Raw genomic sequence first — 16,044 nt, 5'->3', positions numbered from 1 at the left:
AGGAGAAGGGAAGAATCTCCTGGTGGCCCTGCTGATCCCAGGTGAGCCCTGGTGCTGTCCCTGTGTCCCCAGGCAGCGCAGAGGGGTGAACGCACTGAGATCCCAGTTACACCAGGGGTACACCCCTGCCCACCCCAGCTCCTCACAGAGCTCAGGGACAGCCTGGCTGGAAAAACAGCTGGGAAAAACTACTGCATTACTTGACCTGCCACCCCAGTCCACCAGGAACTTCCCCAGTGTGGCGGAGGGTGCTCAGCACCCCTTCTGCTGCCCCCCCCTCCTCCCAAGACTAAGTCCACAAGCAGAAGTTTTGTACTTATTTATTTAGCAATTGTAAATGTTACATATTTTAACTTAAAAGCTATATAAAAATATCATTTTTTTTGTTATGCATGGTTGTGTGTTTTTCTACAGAGCTCTGGCCCAGCCAGTTTATTATTTTCCAGTTTTTTACATTTCTCTGTTTATGAAGGAAGAGTTTACTATTTTTAGAAAAAAAAAAAAATCCTTCTGGTTTGATTAATTTTTTCCCCCCAGAACTCTGGTGAGGGCCTGTCCAGGGTCTCACTGGACACCAGGGGCCCAGCGGACACCAGTTGATCCATGTGGCACTGAGGAGTCAGCCCATGGAATTAATACTCAGCCACCCCAGTATCCCACCAGAAATGGTCCCCACGGATCCTTTCTGCCAGGGAAAGCCCTCAGCAACCACCCTGGCCTTTATTTACCCTCCACCAAAGCTGGGGGTGACACCTGTCCCTCTGTCCCTCGGGGTGGCACTGCCCCGGGGGGCTCCACCCAGCCAGGGCTCTGTGTGTTGCAGTAGCTGTGTTGCAAATCCATGCAGTGCTTAGTGAGAAAAGGGCTCTGCTCAACCCCCAGAACCTCCCCTAGAGCTGCTCTCCCTGCACTGCCAAGGGGAGTTCTTTAACAGCGTGGGGCCAGGGTGGAACGCAGGAGCTGTTGGGTTCGTGCCCGGGGGTCACTCCTGGGTGTTTTCCTGTGCCCCTGAGCATGCAAACCTGGGCAGGAGCTCCTGCAGAGCCAGGCACATGCAGGGCTCAGCACCAGGGCTCAGCTCCTGGCCCGGGGAAGGCGAACAGGACTCGGAAGCAGCAGTGAGTGCCCGGGTTGTGTGAAAAGGAGAGAAAGTTGCGGTCCTACCTGCTTGCTGGGGCTGCCAAGGGTGAGAACACCGAGGGTGAGGAGCCACCTTGCTCCTGCATCTGAGGCTGAGGGCGGGCATGCAGAATGAGGCTCCAAGGTGCTCCACGAGGCCAGCTGGGAAGAGGAGCAGCAGGGAGCGGGAGGGGATGGCACCGGGAGCATCCCTGGGTGCTCCTCCAGCAGCAGCCTAGGCAGGGACAGGCTCCAAGGAGCTTTCCCCATCCCAGCTGGGGAGGGTGAGGAGGTTTGGGTGCCTCCTGCCCTGCCTGGCAGCCCTGCAGGGACACAGGTGGGACGTGCAGAGTTAGTCTGATGGAAAAAGTCACCTCATGTTGCCCCAGGGGTTTGGGTTCCTGCGAGGCCTCGCTGTCCCTGCCCGTCCCAGGAGTGCTGGAAGAGGGTGATGGCGTCACCCCAAGTCTGGCACAAGGATGTGCCTGCCCAGCAGCTTCTCCCACACACACAGGGACCACGCCGGGCTTTTAAAATACCATTTATTACAATGGAGCCTTCCAGGCTAAAATCCCAAGCCGGGAGCTTGGTGTTGGTTTCTGGTGTGGCAGGTTCAGGGAGTGGGGTTCGGATGGGGTTGGGGTTTTTTTTTTGCTTTAAGTTTCTGTCTAAACAAAACTGAAAAGAGTTAAGAACAGGGAAGAGAGGACTCTGGTCCCCTCCATGCCCTGAATTAGGACAGACCCCACTTGTAGGGGAAATTCTGCAGTGCCTGGAGGCATTTGGGGACCAGGGGGGTCCCCTGCCCTGTGCCTGACCCTGCTGTGAGTCAAAGGGGGTGGCAGGACCCCTACAGTGGCTCCAGGTGGTGAGATGCCGTCAGACACCCAAGCCACATCCCAGAGCTTCTGGTTCCAAATCAAAATGGAAGTGTTTCTCCTTCTTCTTTGTCTTCTCCTTCCTCATGCTGCTGATGTGCCAAAAGCCAAAATTTCCAACAAAAATCCCGAAATGAAACCACGGTGCAGCCCTCATGCTCCTGTAAACGTGAGTTCTTCCTGCTGCTCGGGCTCTGCCGGTGCTGCCGTGAGGAGAGCAGGGCTCCAGGAGTGCCGGGGGCTGGCCCCGAGCCCCTCCCCAGGCCCACCCCTGCAGCCACCGCCGTCTGCTCCGGGGCTTGTGCCGCTGCACACCTGGTGCTGGGGCAGGGCATCCCACCCTTCCTCCTCCTCCTCCTCCTCCTCCTCCCCGTCTCCTCCCAGGGACGCTGGAGCAAGGACGGGGCTTTCAAACCACAGCCGAGGAGGAGGAGGAGGAGGAGGAAGAGGAGGCTGTGGCTGCCGACGATGAAGGAGAGGAAGAAGGGGAGGAGGAGGCATTCCAGAAGAGCCACCGCCTCTTGGGCTGCCGTTTGAGGTGGAGGTAGTCTTCCTTCTCCCGCTCCTTCTTCGCCCGCTGGTAGTGATCCTCCTCCTTCAGGTACCACACCGGCGGCCAGCGGTGCTTCTCGAAGTACTCCTGGTTCTCTGTGGGAACACGGGGGGGGGGGTGATGGCGGTGCCAGGACCACCGGGACCCTCCTGTCACCTCCCCCTGGCTGCCACTCACCTCCTGACATGGCCTTCATGTCCCGCGGGAACTTGCGGCAGACGTTGTTGTAGTTGGTGCAGATGTGGTGCAGGCACCAGTCGGCGAGCTGGTAGGCGCAGTGGAACTGGGAAAGGATGGAACACCAGCTCAGGGCCACCAGGAATGGGCCAGCACCAGGGATTCACCTCATTTCTCCATGGACATCCAAGGCCAGACCTGGTTGTCCAGTTCCTGGAGCTGCCATGTCACCCCCAGTCCTGCCAGACCCCTGTGTGTGTCACCCAGAGCCCCACAGTCCTGCCAGACCCCTGTGTGTGTCACCCCCAGTCCTGCCAGACCCCTGTGTGTCACCCAGAGCCCCACAGTCCTGCCAGACCCCTGTGTGTGTCACCCCCAGTCCTGCCAGACCCCTGTGTGTCACCCCCAGTCCTGCCGGACCCCTGTGTGTCACCTGGAGCCCCCCAGCTCTGTCAGCACAGGCTCCTGTCCTACCTGAGCCAGCTCCAGGAACACGAGCACGTCCCCATCGATGTCCACCATCATCTGTGCCGCCTCCATCAGGCCGGTGACCGTGTACTGCTCTGCACGGGGGGACACACGGTGTCAGGGGCTGGCTGGGACGGGGTGACAGCCGCCCTGCCACCGCCTGGACTCACCTGTGAGAGCCACCAGGTGTGGCAGGCAGAGGCGGTTGGCGAGGATGATGAGCTTCATGTCGTCCAGGTCGGGGCTGGAGCTGAACTGCCCCGTGTACAGGTACTCCAGCACCGCCCGCATGCAGCTCTTGCTGGTGTGAGGAAGTGCCACCTGCCAGACACACACTTTGTCACCTCCTGGCTGTCCCCAGCCATGCCACCCTCCTGGGAAGCTCTCCTCACCTCGTTGGTGGAGCTCTCCACAAAGGGGCCGCCGAACATAGCGGCCATCCAGTCACAGCTGGAGATGAGCAGGGGCTTGTGGGCACTGATAGCACCGTCATCCAGCACGAAGGTGACATCTGGGGACAAGCAGAGTGGTGCTGCTGGGACCGGCCCTGTCATCTGGGCCACACCTTGCCCCAGGGGACAGCAGAGGGAAGGGGATGGAGCCTGGCATATCCTGTATTTCTCCCCAAAAATTTCTGTTTTTCATCCTGCATTCCCTGCCAGCCCAGAAGAGCTCAGGGAAGAGCCTCAGCAGTGCTCTGCCTATTTCAAGGGGTTTTCCCAAGTCACTCCACAACACATTTGCCAGCAAGGGGAAAACCTGGGAAGCAAATGTCACACCCAAGCTTGAGTCCTTGGAGGGCTGGGAGGGAGGCTGGGGACGTCCTGCCTCGCTCTCCGCAGCTTCTCCCAGGGGTGTGCAAGGGCCACCACACAACTGTCCCTGCCAGGGACAGCCTGACCATATTAGGATCCATCTCCATGAGACAAATCCAGCCGGAGGGAGGCTGGGACATTCACGTCCCCCTGGGATGTCACCTCATGCTGGTGGCTCGTGGTGCTCGCTAGAAAGCTGGGGAAATCCTACTAAGGGCACTCACTCCTCATAAATCAGGGTGACCCCGTGAAAATCCGGGCTGGGAGAAAAGGAAGTCGCCTTTGCAGCTCTTCCGTAAATAAACAGAGCTGCTGGGCCAGCTGGGGAGCAGGAAACCCTGGGGAAGGGCTTCACTTTCTTGGGGAAAAAAAAAAGCAATAAAAATCCCCAAATGGCAAAGTGTGACCAAAAACCCCGAGGGAGACACAGCCACCCCCTCACACACGGAGCAAAGCCAGGAGCTCCGAGCCCCCACCCACCCCGTGAACCCCCAAAAATGACCAGGCTGCTGCTCCTGGTGCCGTACCCGAAAAAGTCCCCTTGGCCAGGCATTCCTTCACCCGGTTGGTCCTCCGGACGTGGAAGGCTTTGGTGATCTCCTGGTTCATGAACGCCTCATTGTTGAGGATGTTGGCCACCATCATGCGCAGGTCGAACACCTCCAGCAGCTCGGCGATGTGAGCAATGTGCATGAGGTCCCGCTCGTTCTCGTCCAGCTCACCCGTGTACAGGTACTTCAGCACGGCCCGGAAAGGACCCGGCTGGATGGACGCGTCCATCTTCACCACCACCATCAGCTTGGACTTGTAGGTCAGCGGGTCCTCGGCCATCTCCTCCTGGATGCTGGCGAAGGCCCGGCTCCATGAGGAGAGGTTCCGGCCCCGCCGCAGCCCGCGCTCGCCGTTCTCGTAGCGGTCGCCCCGCAGGATACCGTCACTGGTGGAGGCTCTAAGGCACGGTTTGCGCTGGCCCGGTCCAGCCTCCTCGGTGCTCTCACAGATGTCAAAGCTGGCGGCCCGCAGGAGGAAATCCCGCCCATGGTGCCTCTCCTCCTGGTGCAGCATCCGCTCGGCGGCCGCAGTGACGGCCGCCCCGAAGCCGTGCCCCGCCGTGCTCTGCTGGTCCTCCTCGCTCAGGTCCATGAGGAACAGGTCGTAAAACTTGGAGGAGGAGGTGGAGAGGTAGATCTTGTGTGCGTAGATTTTGATCTTCTCTTGCAGCACCAGGATGACGTCCGCGCACAGGGGGTCCTCCAGGAGGTGGGCTGGACGCTCCTCGTTGTTGGAAGGGGGGTCCGGGACAATGATGATGGGAGGAGGAGGCTTGGGGGGCAGGAAGGGGGCTTGGAGCAGGGGCCGCTGCACGTTGCGCAGGTGGGACTTCCAGAACTGCAGGTGGCGGCGGGAGATGAGGGCGGCACGGATGGCATTGTCAAAGACGTCCTTGACGCCGAACTGGGCCACCACGCTCGTCTCGTAATAAGGGATCCCCAACTCCTTGGCAACCTCCCTGCCCTTCTCCGGGGGAAGGATCTCGTTAGGTTTAATTGGCCTGAAAGAGACGGGAGATAATTAATGAGACCTCTTGAGATAAGGAGGGCAGGCAGGGACGTCTCCAGGGCGCGAGAGTCCCCACCTGGCCAAGGGTCTCCGTGCCCGGTTGACGGCCTCCAGGTCGGCGTAGCGCAGGTCGAGCTGGCAGCCCACCAGGATGACGGGGGCGCGGGGACAGAAGTGTTTGATCTCCGGGTACCACATGGTCTTCACATGGTGCAGGGAGTTGGGGTTGGCGATGGAGAAGCACAAAACCACAACGTCGGACCTGCGAGGGGACAAGGGGTCAAAGCCCAGTCTGGGGACTCCCTCCCTGCCCAGGGTAACGCCAGGCTCTGCCTCTCCCCACCTGCCGTAGGCAAAGCGCCTGTCCTTGTGGTGGTCACCAAAGGTGTCCCAGAGGCGCAAGGACACGCTGACATCGTCTACCACATCCCGGGAGCGCTCCAGCACCTGCGGGAACAGAAAAACATCCATCTCCTCAGTCCCTGGAGTCTCACAACAACAACAGTAGGGCTGTCCTCACCATCCTCACAACCCCACTGAGAGGAGGACATGGCTCCACCTCCTCAGGATTCCCACAGGGTGTCCGTGATCCTCCCCAGCAGCCCTGGTGACCCTCACCTCCTGGCAGACGCGGTACTGGTCGATGGCCCACACCGTGGGCACGTGGGTGGCGAGGAGCTGGTACTGGGTCAAGGTGGCGTTGCAGGCACGGGCACAGATGAGCCGGGTCTTGCCCACCGCGTTGTCCCCGACCACGACGCACTTGATGGTTTCTACGTTTGGCCTCTCATAATCCATGTCAGAATCCATTAATTGGGACCTGCGGGGGGAACGAGGGCTCGGCAACCACCGCCAGGAGCAGGCAGAGTGGCGATCCAGGGCACTGGAGGGGCACGAAGCAGGAGGATGCTGACACTCCCTGGCAGCCCGGGGAAGCTCTGCAGCAGCTGCCCAGCCCTTCCCAGCTCGCTGTCCCCGCCAATCCCCTTTAAAATTTCATGTTCTGGTGGCAGGGTGGCTGCTGTGCCACGTCAGACACATGGCCTGCGTTGGATTGCGCCCTCCTCCCTCCCAGCTCTCCAGCTCATGCTTGTTCATGTGAGATGAGGCTTTTTTTTTTTCCCCTCTCCCTTCCTCCTCTTCCTTTTCTCCTTCTCCAGCAATTGCAAGAGAAGTTTCCAGAGCCGCCTGACAGAGTGCACACGCGGGCAACCGCCAGGTTCTGCTACCTGGCAGGGGGGACTGACCTTCGCCCCTTTTCCCACCCCATTCCCAAGGGGATATTTGCTCCTAGCCAAGGGCAGCAAGAAGAAGCTCCTTAGGTTTCCCAGAGGTTCAGCAGCCACGGGGATTGGGAGAGCTCCCAGGAGCAGGTGTGACCCCAACCCTCCCGAGAGAGACGTTGGTGCTGAGAGTGCTGCAAAGCTGATGAGCAGCAGCCAGGTGTGCCCTGGTATGTCACCCATTCCCTGTTCAAAGCCAGAGCCTAAATCAGACAGAATTAACTCATCACAGCACAAACCCAAGGGTTTATGTGGTTTCCAGGGGGAAAAGCACCAAGGGGATTGAGTGATACCAAAAAAACCCCACATCCCAATTTCTGTGAATTTCCCAAGGCCACAGATCTCTTCCCCCTTGGGACAGCAAGGACAAAAAAAAAACCCCACATCCTAATTTCTCCAAACTTCCCAAGGCCACGGATCTCTTCCCCCTCATCGCTCCCTCCTGGCAGCGGCCTCCCGAGCTGCTATAATAAACCACCAGCGCAGTGAGCGAAAATACCCAGTAACGATGGCAACCGAGCCCTGCACGTGGGACCACAGCTCCCCAAACAGGCAGCCTGGCAAGGACTTCCCAATGTTAGCACCTCCCTCCATGCGCAGGCTCCCTGGGCACACCTGGATCCCCAGGGCAGGGCCAAGCCTTGAGCCTTGTGGGCAGCTGGAGGCAGAGGCAGGTGGCACAAATCCAGGTCACTCTGGGTGCCAGCGCTTCCACACCGGGCTGGTCCCGAGGCAAAACTTCTCTGAGTAGTTGTCGCCGCATTCCACATCCCCTCCATCCCTCGGGATGAGGGGAATTCATCCCAAAGGGCATTGAAAACCAGGAGCAGCAGCAGGGCAGGTGGGCTCCTTCCCTATCAGCCCCTCAAAATCCATTCCCACCCTCCTGTGCTGCCATCCCCAGTCCCCTGCTCATCCTGGGGATCAGCTTGGCTCCATAGGACCAGCAGATCCAGGAGATCTCCAGGGTGGGGGAGTGTGAGTGCTCAGGGAGCTTTGCTGTGGTTATTTTTAGGCCCAGCCGTGCTCCCGAGTCAGCCGAGCTCGTTTGGATGGAGAGGGAAGGCACAGGAATGACAGCTGCAGTTGGCACTTGGGATGTTTGTCCCTCGTGGGGACCTCAGCCCACCCCCAGCCGAGCCAGCTCGGAAAGTCCAGTGCCTCATGGGAATTAAGGGCTAAATCCTTGTGGGATCAGTGCCTGCTGTGAGGAGGGGAACAGGGGGACAGCAATGGGGATGAAAAGGGGGTTTTTGATAAAGCAGAACCTCACTGGGGAGCTCTGTTGGCCCCACAGAGGGGGGGGAACGTCACAGCCCCTCCCCCACAACATGACCCCAGGAAGGGCTGAACCTTTTCAAGCCCCCTCCTCACCTTCCCCACCATCACCTCACTCCTGGGAGCAGCTCCAAAACCCACCGGAGAGTAAAAATAACACGAGATGCTGAGAGATTTGAGTTCCCACCCAAAGGAAAAGCTCTTCCCAGAGGAGCAGGGCAGCTCCAGCCAGCAGCCCCCCAGCCCCGCTCTCCTTGCCCCCCACCCAAACCAAGGCACCCAATTCACACCCACACCCCCCACAAGGAGAACCCCAAAATTGCTCCTTCCAGGCTCCCAGCCCGCAGTTGCCAAGGCAACTGCACCATCACCCCGGGAGCTGTCGCTTAGCAACTCTCAGGCTCCAAATCCTCCATCCTGCACCTCGCCAGGGGAGGAGAACCCCCAAACCGGGGTGAAACCTCCCCAGAACAGCGGCGATGCACAAAAACAACCGGGAGGAACGGGGCAGTGGGAGGAACGGGGCCCGGGCGGCCCCGCGGAAGCAGCCGGGGCTGTGGAGGCCGCGGCTGGAGGCGGTGCGGGAGAAACGGGGCCCCGAGCGGGGCTGCAGCACGGCCGGGGCCGGGGGATGCAGCGGGCGGGGAGCACCGGGACCGGCTGAGGGGAGCACCCAGCTCGGGGAACACCGGGAGAGGCTGCGGGAGTTTGGGGAGGGAGTGGGGAGCAGCCGGATCGGGGCGCGCGGGATATCGCAAAGGGGTCCGGGAACACCGGGACATCGCAAAGGGGCTGGGGAGGATCCGGAGAGGGTGTGGGCGTTGTAAGGGGTCTCAGGGGTGTTGCGAGCATCCGAATCGGGGCTCTGAGGCATCGCAAAGGAGACAGGAAGCACCGGGAGAGGGTGCTGGGCACGGCCAGGAGCTTGGGGGTGCTCGGAGCACCAGGATCGGGGGTGCAGAGCATCGTCAGGCAGACGGGAAGAGCCGGGAGGGGGTGCGGGAAACGCCGACGGGACTGGAGAGCATCGGGAGCCGCTGCGGGGCATCGCCAGGGGGGCTCGAACCACCCGGATCGGGGGTGCGGGGCGCGGCCAAGGGGCCGGGCCCTCGCTGTCCCCGGGCCGGGAGCGGGGCAGGATGCGGGGCAGGATGCGCGGAGGCGGAGCGGGGCGCGGAAGCGCGGGGGGGTCCCCCGGTACTTACACCAACACAGACGAAGCGGCGGCTCCCAGGGGCCGAGGCCGGGCTCGCCCCTCCGGACATGGCCACGGCGCAGCTTGCGCGGCTCGGCTGGGCACGGCTGCGCTGCTCAGGGCCGGGGGGGCCCATGGCGGCAGCTCGGCCGCCCCGATCTCCGCATCCGCGGCCCGCTGCGCTGCGCGGAGCCCTGCGCGGATCGCGGCCCTGCGCTGCCCTGCGCGCTGCAGTCGCGGCCGCCCCGCCTTTCATTCACAAAAAACAAGCGGCCCCGGCCGAGCCCCGCCCCAGAGCCCCCCCCCGCTGCCGCGCATTGGCTGAGGGAGACTCGGGGGGGGCTCCCGGGGTGGCTTCGGGCTCGTCCTGCCGCGCACGGGGACCCTCAGCATGTCCCTTGAAGGAGGCTCCGTTGTGGCCCCCGGTCCTGCCGTGGGACCGCTGTCCTGCCCCTAAAGCTCACTCGCAGGGGGCTTTGTTGTGTCCCCCTAAATCCGCCTTGAGACCCCGTTATATCCTCTAACCCACCCTCGCAGGGGGCTCCATCGCACCCCCGCAATTCTGCCTTCGGACCCCCATCGTGTTCCTAATTCTCCCTTGCAGGGGACTCTGCTGTGCCCATCCCCCCCAAATTCTGCCTTCTATGGGACTCCATCCTGCTCCTAAACCTCCCTCTCAGGGAGCTCTGTTGTACCCCCAGTTCTGCCTTGGGACCCCCATCCTGGCCCTAAAAAGGGAGCTCCCTCCCATAAAGGGAGCTCCATCCTGGCCCCCAAGTCCTGCCCCCAATCCTGCACTCCATGGATCCCTGTCCTCCCTCTGCATGAGACCCCCACCCTGCCCTCCATGGGGGAGATGAGAGCCTCAGCCCCCCCTAAATCTCGCCTCCATTCTTCCCCCGCATCCCCAGTGCCCCCCAATCCTGATCTGGGGAAGGGGTGCACTCTCCTGCATCCCTCTGAGCACCTTTCCCTCTCCCCAAATTTCAGGGAGGTGCCAGCTCTCAGCTGGGCCATGGGCGGTGCTGCTGGTGCAGGAGACCCCTCAGAAGCCCCACAGCCCCCCCCGGAGCACCCCCAAACCCTCACAGGGCTTCTCTCGGGGATGGGGGGGGGGGAGCGAAGCTGGTCCATCTCCTCCAAGCACAAGGCCACAAGCTGCAGTCCTGACTTTTCACCGTTCTCTACAGAGCTCATTGCAGCCCCCGCCTCACCCCTAGGGCAGCTCCCCGAAATCTGAACCCTCAGGGCATTAAAAAAAAACCAAAAAAACACAACCCCCCAAAAAAACTCCGAGTCATCTTTGCAGCGCGGCTGCCGGGGGTGCGCCGGGCGCCGCCGGCCCCGCTGCTCTGACCCCGTATATCCGCATCATGTGATCCTCGCCATCCCTTCCCGAGACATCCAGCCGCCTTTCCCTCCCCATCCCCGCGCTAAGCTCGGCCCCCTGCATGGCCTTGGTCCCTTCCCGCTTGGATGAGGCCGGCTGGGAGCCCGAGCCGGGGCTGACACCGCCGCCGAGCCCGGCGCTCGCCTCGCCCCAGCCCCTCCGCAGCCCCCCCGCCTCACCGAACTCGCAGCACGGGGATCTGTCTCTCCATAGCAGAATGAGATGGAGCCGCTAATCTGGGGAGGGGAAAGCCCTTTTGGCTTTTGAGCCGGCAAGAAGCGGCTCCAGGCGCTGCCTCGGTGCCCGCGCCGGGACCGGGAGGCGGCGGCGGAGCTGCGGAATCGCTGCCCCAGGAGCTGCGGAATCGCTGCCCCAGGAGCTGCGAGCAGCCGAGCCTGGAGCTTTCTGCTTCTTGGAGTGGGTCACGGGGAAGGAACACGTAAAGCTTGTTTGCCAGCCGCATGATTTGGCTTATTTGCTCTCTTGTAGCAGGTGCTTAATTGTGGCAGAAAGGGTTCCCGGCAGCTTTCCGGGCAGCCAAATTCCCTCCTGCCCCTCTCGCAGCCAGGCAAAACAAAAGCACGATTGTCACTGGCGGGAGAAAACTTCGGCTGCGGAGCTCGCACGGGCCTCCTTCCCAGGAGAAAAGGTTTCCCGGGAGGATGGAGGCACCAGGGTGGGCACGGGGCATGGGAAAGGGGTCGGGGGCAGCTGTGGAGCTCGTGGGTGCTGCTCAGAGCCCCTCTCCTCCGTGGGAGGAGGAACACAAGGCTCAGCTGACTGTTCCTCAGCCAGCCCACGTTGTGGCACGGCATGGAATGGCACGACACAGAATGGCAGAGCTGCCCATGGCATGGCATGGCACAGCTGCCCGTGGCATGGCATGGCATGGCACAGCTGCCCGTGGCACAGAATGGCATGGCACAGCTGCCCGTGGCACAGAATGGCATGGCACAGCTGCCCGTGGCACTGCACAGCCACACCGTGACATCCCCCTCCCTCAGCATGGCCATCTCTGCCACGGCTGTAATTAAAAAGCCTTTTGCTCCTCGCCCCCATCTCTCCAATTTAAGCCTCTTGAATTCCCCAAGGAATTCATCTGTCCATCTCCATGATCGCCCTTACTCCCTGGCAAAGAGCTCTGCACCCAAACTGAGCTCTGGGGGTCACACCAAGCCCCCTTTTCACCCTGCAGCGTCCTCCTCCCTCCATCTCCTACCCCCAAGCCAGGAATGAAGAAGCCCTCGGGATATCCGATATATGAGCGGACATTGCTCCGACCCCAGTAAAATTTATGACTCCCCAGTTTAAAGCTGAGGTGTTTCCACCCCTCCCAGGTGCTGCCAGGACCCTGCCCAGCCTCGCTGGGGAGAGGATGCAGAAACCCAAATCCAAACCCATTTTCCTTGTGCTCCTTGGATGCTCTGCAACCACTGCAGCTTTCTTGGCTCTGCCCCCCACCCTGCCCCCCAAATCCAGTGTCATTCACCTTGCAAGGGGCTGAAGGGCTGGCACAGACCAAGGCAACGCATCCCTCGCTGGAAAAAGTGGATTTGGGATGGGGAGACACCCCAAAAACCCTGGGCAGCCCTGAACCACACATTCACAAAGCTCCCAGAGCCGGGACCCTGACTTTGCCTTGCTCTGCTGGGAGTTTTCCACCTCATCCATGGGGAACGGAGGCGTTGCTGTGGCGTGGGTGGGATGGGAGCAAAGAGCAAAGTCCCTGGAGAAAGTGGCCGGAGGAAAAGTGCCAGGAGCAGGGCTGGGAGGAGGCAGCAGGAGGTACTTACAGGCTGTGAGCCATGGCTGTCATCTTCCCAGCGGGGCTGCCCTTCCCTGGGCTTTCCATCGCTTTCTCTTAGCAGGCTCTGCAAGGAGAGGGCACAGGGGCCTGTGAGATCCCCCCAAACACAGACTCACATCGTAAAGCCACCCCCTCCCCACTCGGTGTCACCTCCCGGGGACAGAAAGGTTTTGGGAAGGCGAGTCCTGAGCTGGCCAAGTGCAGGTGTGGGGACAGAGCTGTGCCTTGTCTCCCTGCTGTCCCCAAGTCTCTCTGCCAGCTCTGCCCTCCTCGTGCCACCCTCCAAAACAGCAGAAATGAATCAATCCATGGAATGCACTCAGACCCATCCCCTGCTCTGAGGGCTCCACAGTGACAACCTCTGCTCAGCCCCAGCGAGGCTCTCCCAGCTCCCACCCCCTCTCCAAGCACCTCACCCTTGGGCTAAGAGCCTTCCCTGTGGATCTGAGCCCCCCGGGCAGTGCCTGGCTCCTGGGGTGGCCAGCAGGCCACCGAGTGCCCTGGCATGGTGGCTTTGGCCAAGGCTCCGGAGCGAGGCAGGGCACAGGGCTGTCCCTCCTTCTCCGTCACTGGATCCCACACACGTCATGAGCAGAGTCCAGCCTGGGATTTTCTGCTGGCAAAGCCAGCAGAGTCCTGGCTCCTGGCAGGGATTGGGTTCCAGGCACCCACCACGGTGCTGGATCCATCCATGGGTTCACCGGGAACCCCTCAGTTTTACTTCTCTGAAAATCCCAAATCCTGCCGTTTGGCTTCCTGAATGAGGCTACAAGAGGTCTCCTTGCTCAGGACAGCTGCTCCAAGCACCCCACGGGCCCCCCAGCCCCAGCAGCAGCCAGGGAGGGAGGTGGCAGCTCTGGAAAAAATGGCATTTACAGGCTTGGTACCCAGCCAGAGCCGGGAGAAATCTTCAACCAGAACTTCACAAAAATGGCAAAACCCAACCTTGACAGGGGAGCAGTGGGGACAAAAGGCCACATTGGGATGTGCCACCACAGTGCTGGGGAGCAGAGCCCGGGAAACAGCTGATACCAGAAGGAAACGTCTAAAACAAGCAAAAAAAGAACATTTTCGCACCTTCCATCCCCTGCCCTGCCAAAGGAGCAGGGGCTGTCTGCAAGGCAGGAGATTGGGGCACTCTGGAAATTCCCTGCATGCAGGAATCCTCTGGCCCAGCTGGATGCCATCTCCCGGCCCTGGAATCAGCCACCTGACAGCTCACCCTGCCATCGATACGGCTGCAGAACTCCAGGGATTCATCACTCAGCTTATAAATATTTAAAGCCAGAAGGAGCTGCGTGCTCCTGTAAACCGCAACTCCTTGCACAAGCCCAACATCCCTTTGCCCCAGCGCTGAGCTAATGAATATTTGGGGCTCTCCAGACGGATCTTTCACAGCTAAAAACCAGGTTAGGGCAAAATTCAAGGTCTTGATCCATCCATGCAGGATTTCTGCACCCTCCAGCTGGGGATACACTGGATTTACCACCCCGAGAGGTGCAGGGAGTACTGCTGGAACGGAATTCCAGCCAAGGCTGCGCTTCCAGCTGCTTGTTCCCTACACCCCAGGCAGGTTTTGGGGGGCACTGCCGGCCCCACACCCTCGGAAAGGCTGCAGCTGCAGCCTGGAGCACTGACAAGCTCTCGCCGGCTGCTACAGGCAGGATTCACAGTTTCATACAGCATTAAGAGCTGCTGACGCCTCGTGAAAAAACTGTGAAAAGTTTCTATTTTGGGGAAAGTTCCTCTTATAATGGTGCATCCTGTGGCTTCTCTGTTTCCCTTTTTCTCCTCGTTTCTCTTGCTACGGAGAGCTGTGCAGAAAATAGGCGGATAATGCTGCCAACCAGCCTGGGCTCTTCGTCAGAAGAGGAAAATAACCCTCCAAGCCACCCCCTGCCAAGGAATTCATTCTCATGACGCACCTGGGTGGGGGCCTGGGGTGAGAAGGGAGGCAGTGGGACCCTCCTGGGACTTGTTTCGGGGCACGGAGCGTGAAGGGGCTTGGATATTTCCTAATGAGGGAAAAACGCTGGTTTTGCTTGGTTTAGACCTTTCCCAGTGGTGTCAGAACTTTCCTGGACTTTCCTCCCCACTCTGTTCCCAACCCACAGTGCCATCGTCTGCCTTTGCCCCCACTGTTCCCCCATTAAAAAAATAAAGGATTAAAACATCAAAAACCCGGGAGTTTGTCTCCAAGCAACTGTCTCCAAGCAGGGATGGAGAGCAGAGAAGGAGAAGCAGCAGCGTTAAGTGGGGAGAAAACTTCTGGAGATCGCAGCGGGGAGAGGCAGGGAGGGAACAGCAGGAAAAGAGGGACATGGGGCTGACAGCACCAGGAGCAGGCAGGAGCCCCGGGGCAGGAAGATCTCTCCCTTTCCTCACCCCTGGCTTGTGAAACAGCTCCCGGCTCCCCAAAGCCACTTCCCAGGAGCCCCGGGGCAGGAAGATCTCTCCCTTTCCTCACCCCTGGCTTGTGAAACAGCTCCCGGCTCCCCAAAGCCACTTCCCAGGAGCCCCGGGGCAGGAAGATCTCTCCCTTTCCTCACCCCTGGCTTGTGAAACAGCTCCCGGCTCCCCAAAGCCACTTCCAGCCCCAAGGGAGAAGGAAACTGCGGCCGCAGGGCACTGAGGCAGGGAGTTGAGACCAGAGCTCCGTGTTGGCCGTGCTGATGCCCAGGGACCACCAAGAGCCCCGACTGAAGCAGGGAGGAGTGACCGGCTTTATCCGCGCTGCTCCCGTGCCAGAGAGGGGCGAAATTCCACGCTGGAAAACTCTTTGCCCGCACATCTCGGTGTCTCCTCGCACGTGGCTCTGCCTCAGCAGCCTCCTTGCTGCCCTGCGAGCCACCGAGGCACCCCACAGGTCCCGCACCCCAATTCTCGACAGCTCCAAGGGGTCGTGAGGGAAGGAGGAGCTGCTAATGCCGCCCGCTCCGGGGAGGCTGCATCGCCCCCAGGCGCTGGGGAAACCCTCGGGGGGCGCTTGGAGCTGCTCCTGGGGCGGGATCCGCAAAATTCCCCCATTTCCCAGCCCTCGGAGCCTTTGCGTTCCACCACAAATTCCCTGCGGAGGAACCCTCACCCTCTCCATGCCCCATGGCTGCTCCCTGGGGAAAAAGGGGGATAATTTGCTCCAGGCGTGGTTACCTGAGCGCAGCGGCCCCGCTGTGTCCCGAGGCTCTTCCCTTCGCTCCAGCAGCCGCCTTCCCTTCCCAGGTGCAAACTGGCCCAGACAGGCAGGACCCATTTTTATACTCTCGCCCATGTGATCTAAACAAATGCCCTAGGGATGAGTTTTTGCACTGACACAACTCAAGGGGCTGGGACTAAAAAACCTGTTGGACCACAATCCCAGCTCAACGGACAGGAATTTTCCACTCGGATCCTTTCAGGCCGGCTCTGGGTGCGCCGGCACGCGCCGGGGCCCGCGTCTCCCTGCTCCTCCCAAAAATCCCATTTCCCTGCACTTCCCAAATCTTTCTCGCTCCTAAATGTTTCCTCTTGTGCAGCTGGAGAAA

The 16,044-nt window shown here is 60.6% G+C and overlaps 1 protein-coding gene across 3 annotated transcripts; it reads right to left on the bottom strand.

Moving 5' to 3' along the window:
* Positions 1–26: 26 nt before the first annotated feature.
* Positions 27–15,759, bottom strand: RHOBTB2 (Rho related BTB domain containing 2). 3 transcript variants are annotated; one of them, XM_058859115.1, is made up of 11 exons: positions 15,674–15,759; positions 12,510–12,587; positions 6,189–6,390; positions 5,914–6,017; positions 5,647–5,832; positions 4,538–5,562; positions 3,588–3,706; positions 3,366–3,516; positions 3,202–3,290; positions 2,728–2,833; positions 27–2,645 (listed from the first exon to the last, which is right to left on the bottom strand). In XM_058859115.1, the coding sequence occupies exons 2-11, from the start codon at positions 12,566–12,568 to the stop codon at positions 2,407–2,409; spliced, it is 2,280 nt and encodes a 759-aa protein (XP_058715098.1). In that variant the 5' UTR covers positions 12,569–12,587; positions 15,674–15,759; the 3' UTR covers positions 27–2,406. The 3 variants fall into 3 exon arrangements, with proteins under 3 accessions (XP_058715098.1, XP_058715097.1, XP_058715099.1); XM_058859114.1 differs by lacking the exons at positions 12,510–12,587; positions 15,674–15,759 and adding an exon at positions 12,206–12,378; XM_058859116.1 differs by lacking the exons at positions 12,510–12,587; positions 15,674–15,759 and adding an exon at positions 10,896–11,041.
* Positions 15,760–16,044: the final 285 nt, after the last annotated feature.

Source organism: Poecile atricapillus, chromosome 29 (assembly GCF_030490865.1).
Source record: "Poecile atricapillus isolate bPoeAtr1 chromosome 29, bPoeAtr1.hap1, whole genome shotgun sequence".
Taxonomy (NCBI): Eukaryota; Metazoa; Chordata; class Aves; order Passeriformes; family Paridae; genus Poecile; species Poecile atricapillus.
The sequence above is the reverse complement of the archived record's forward strand: the minus strand, read 5'-3'. Positions and strand labels throughout refer to the sequence as shown.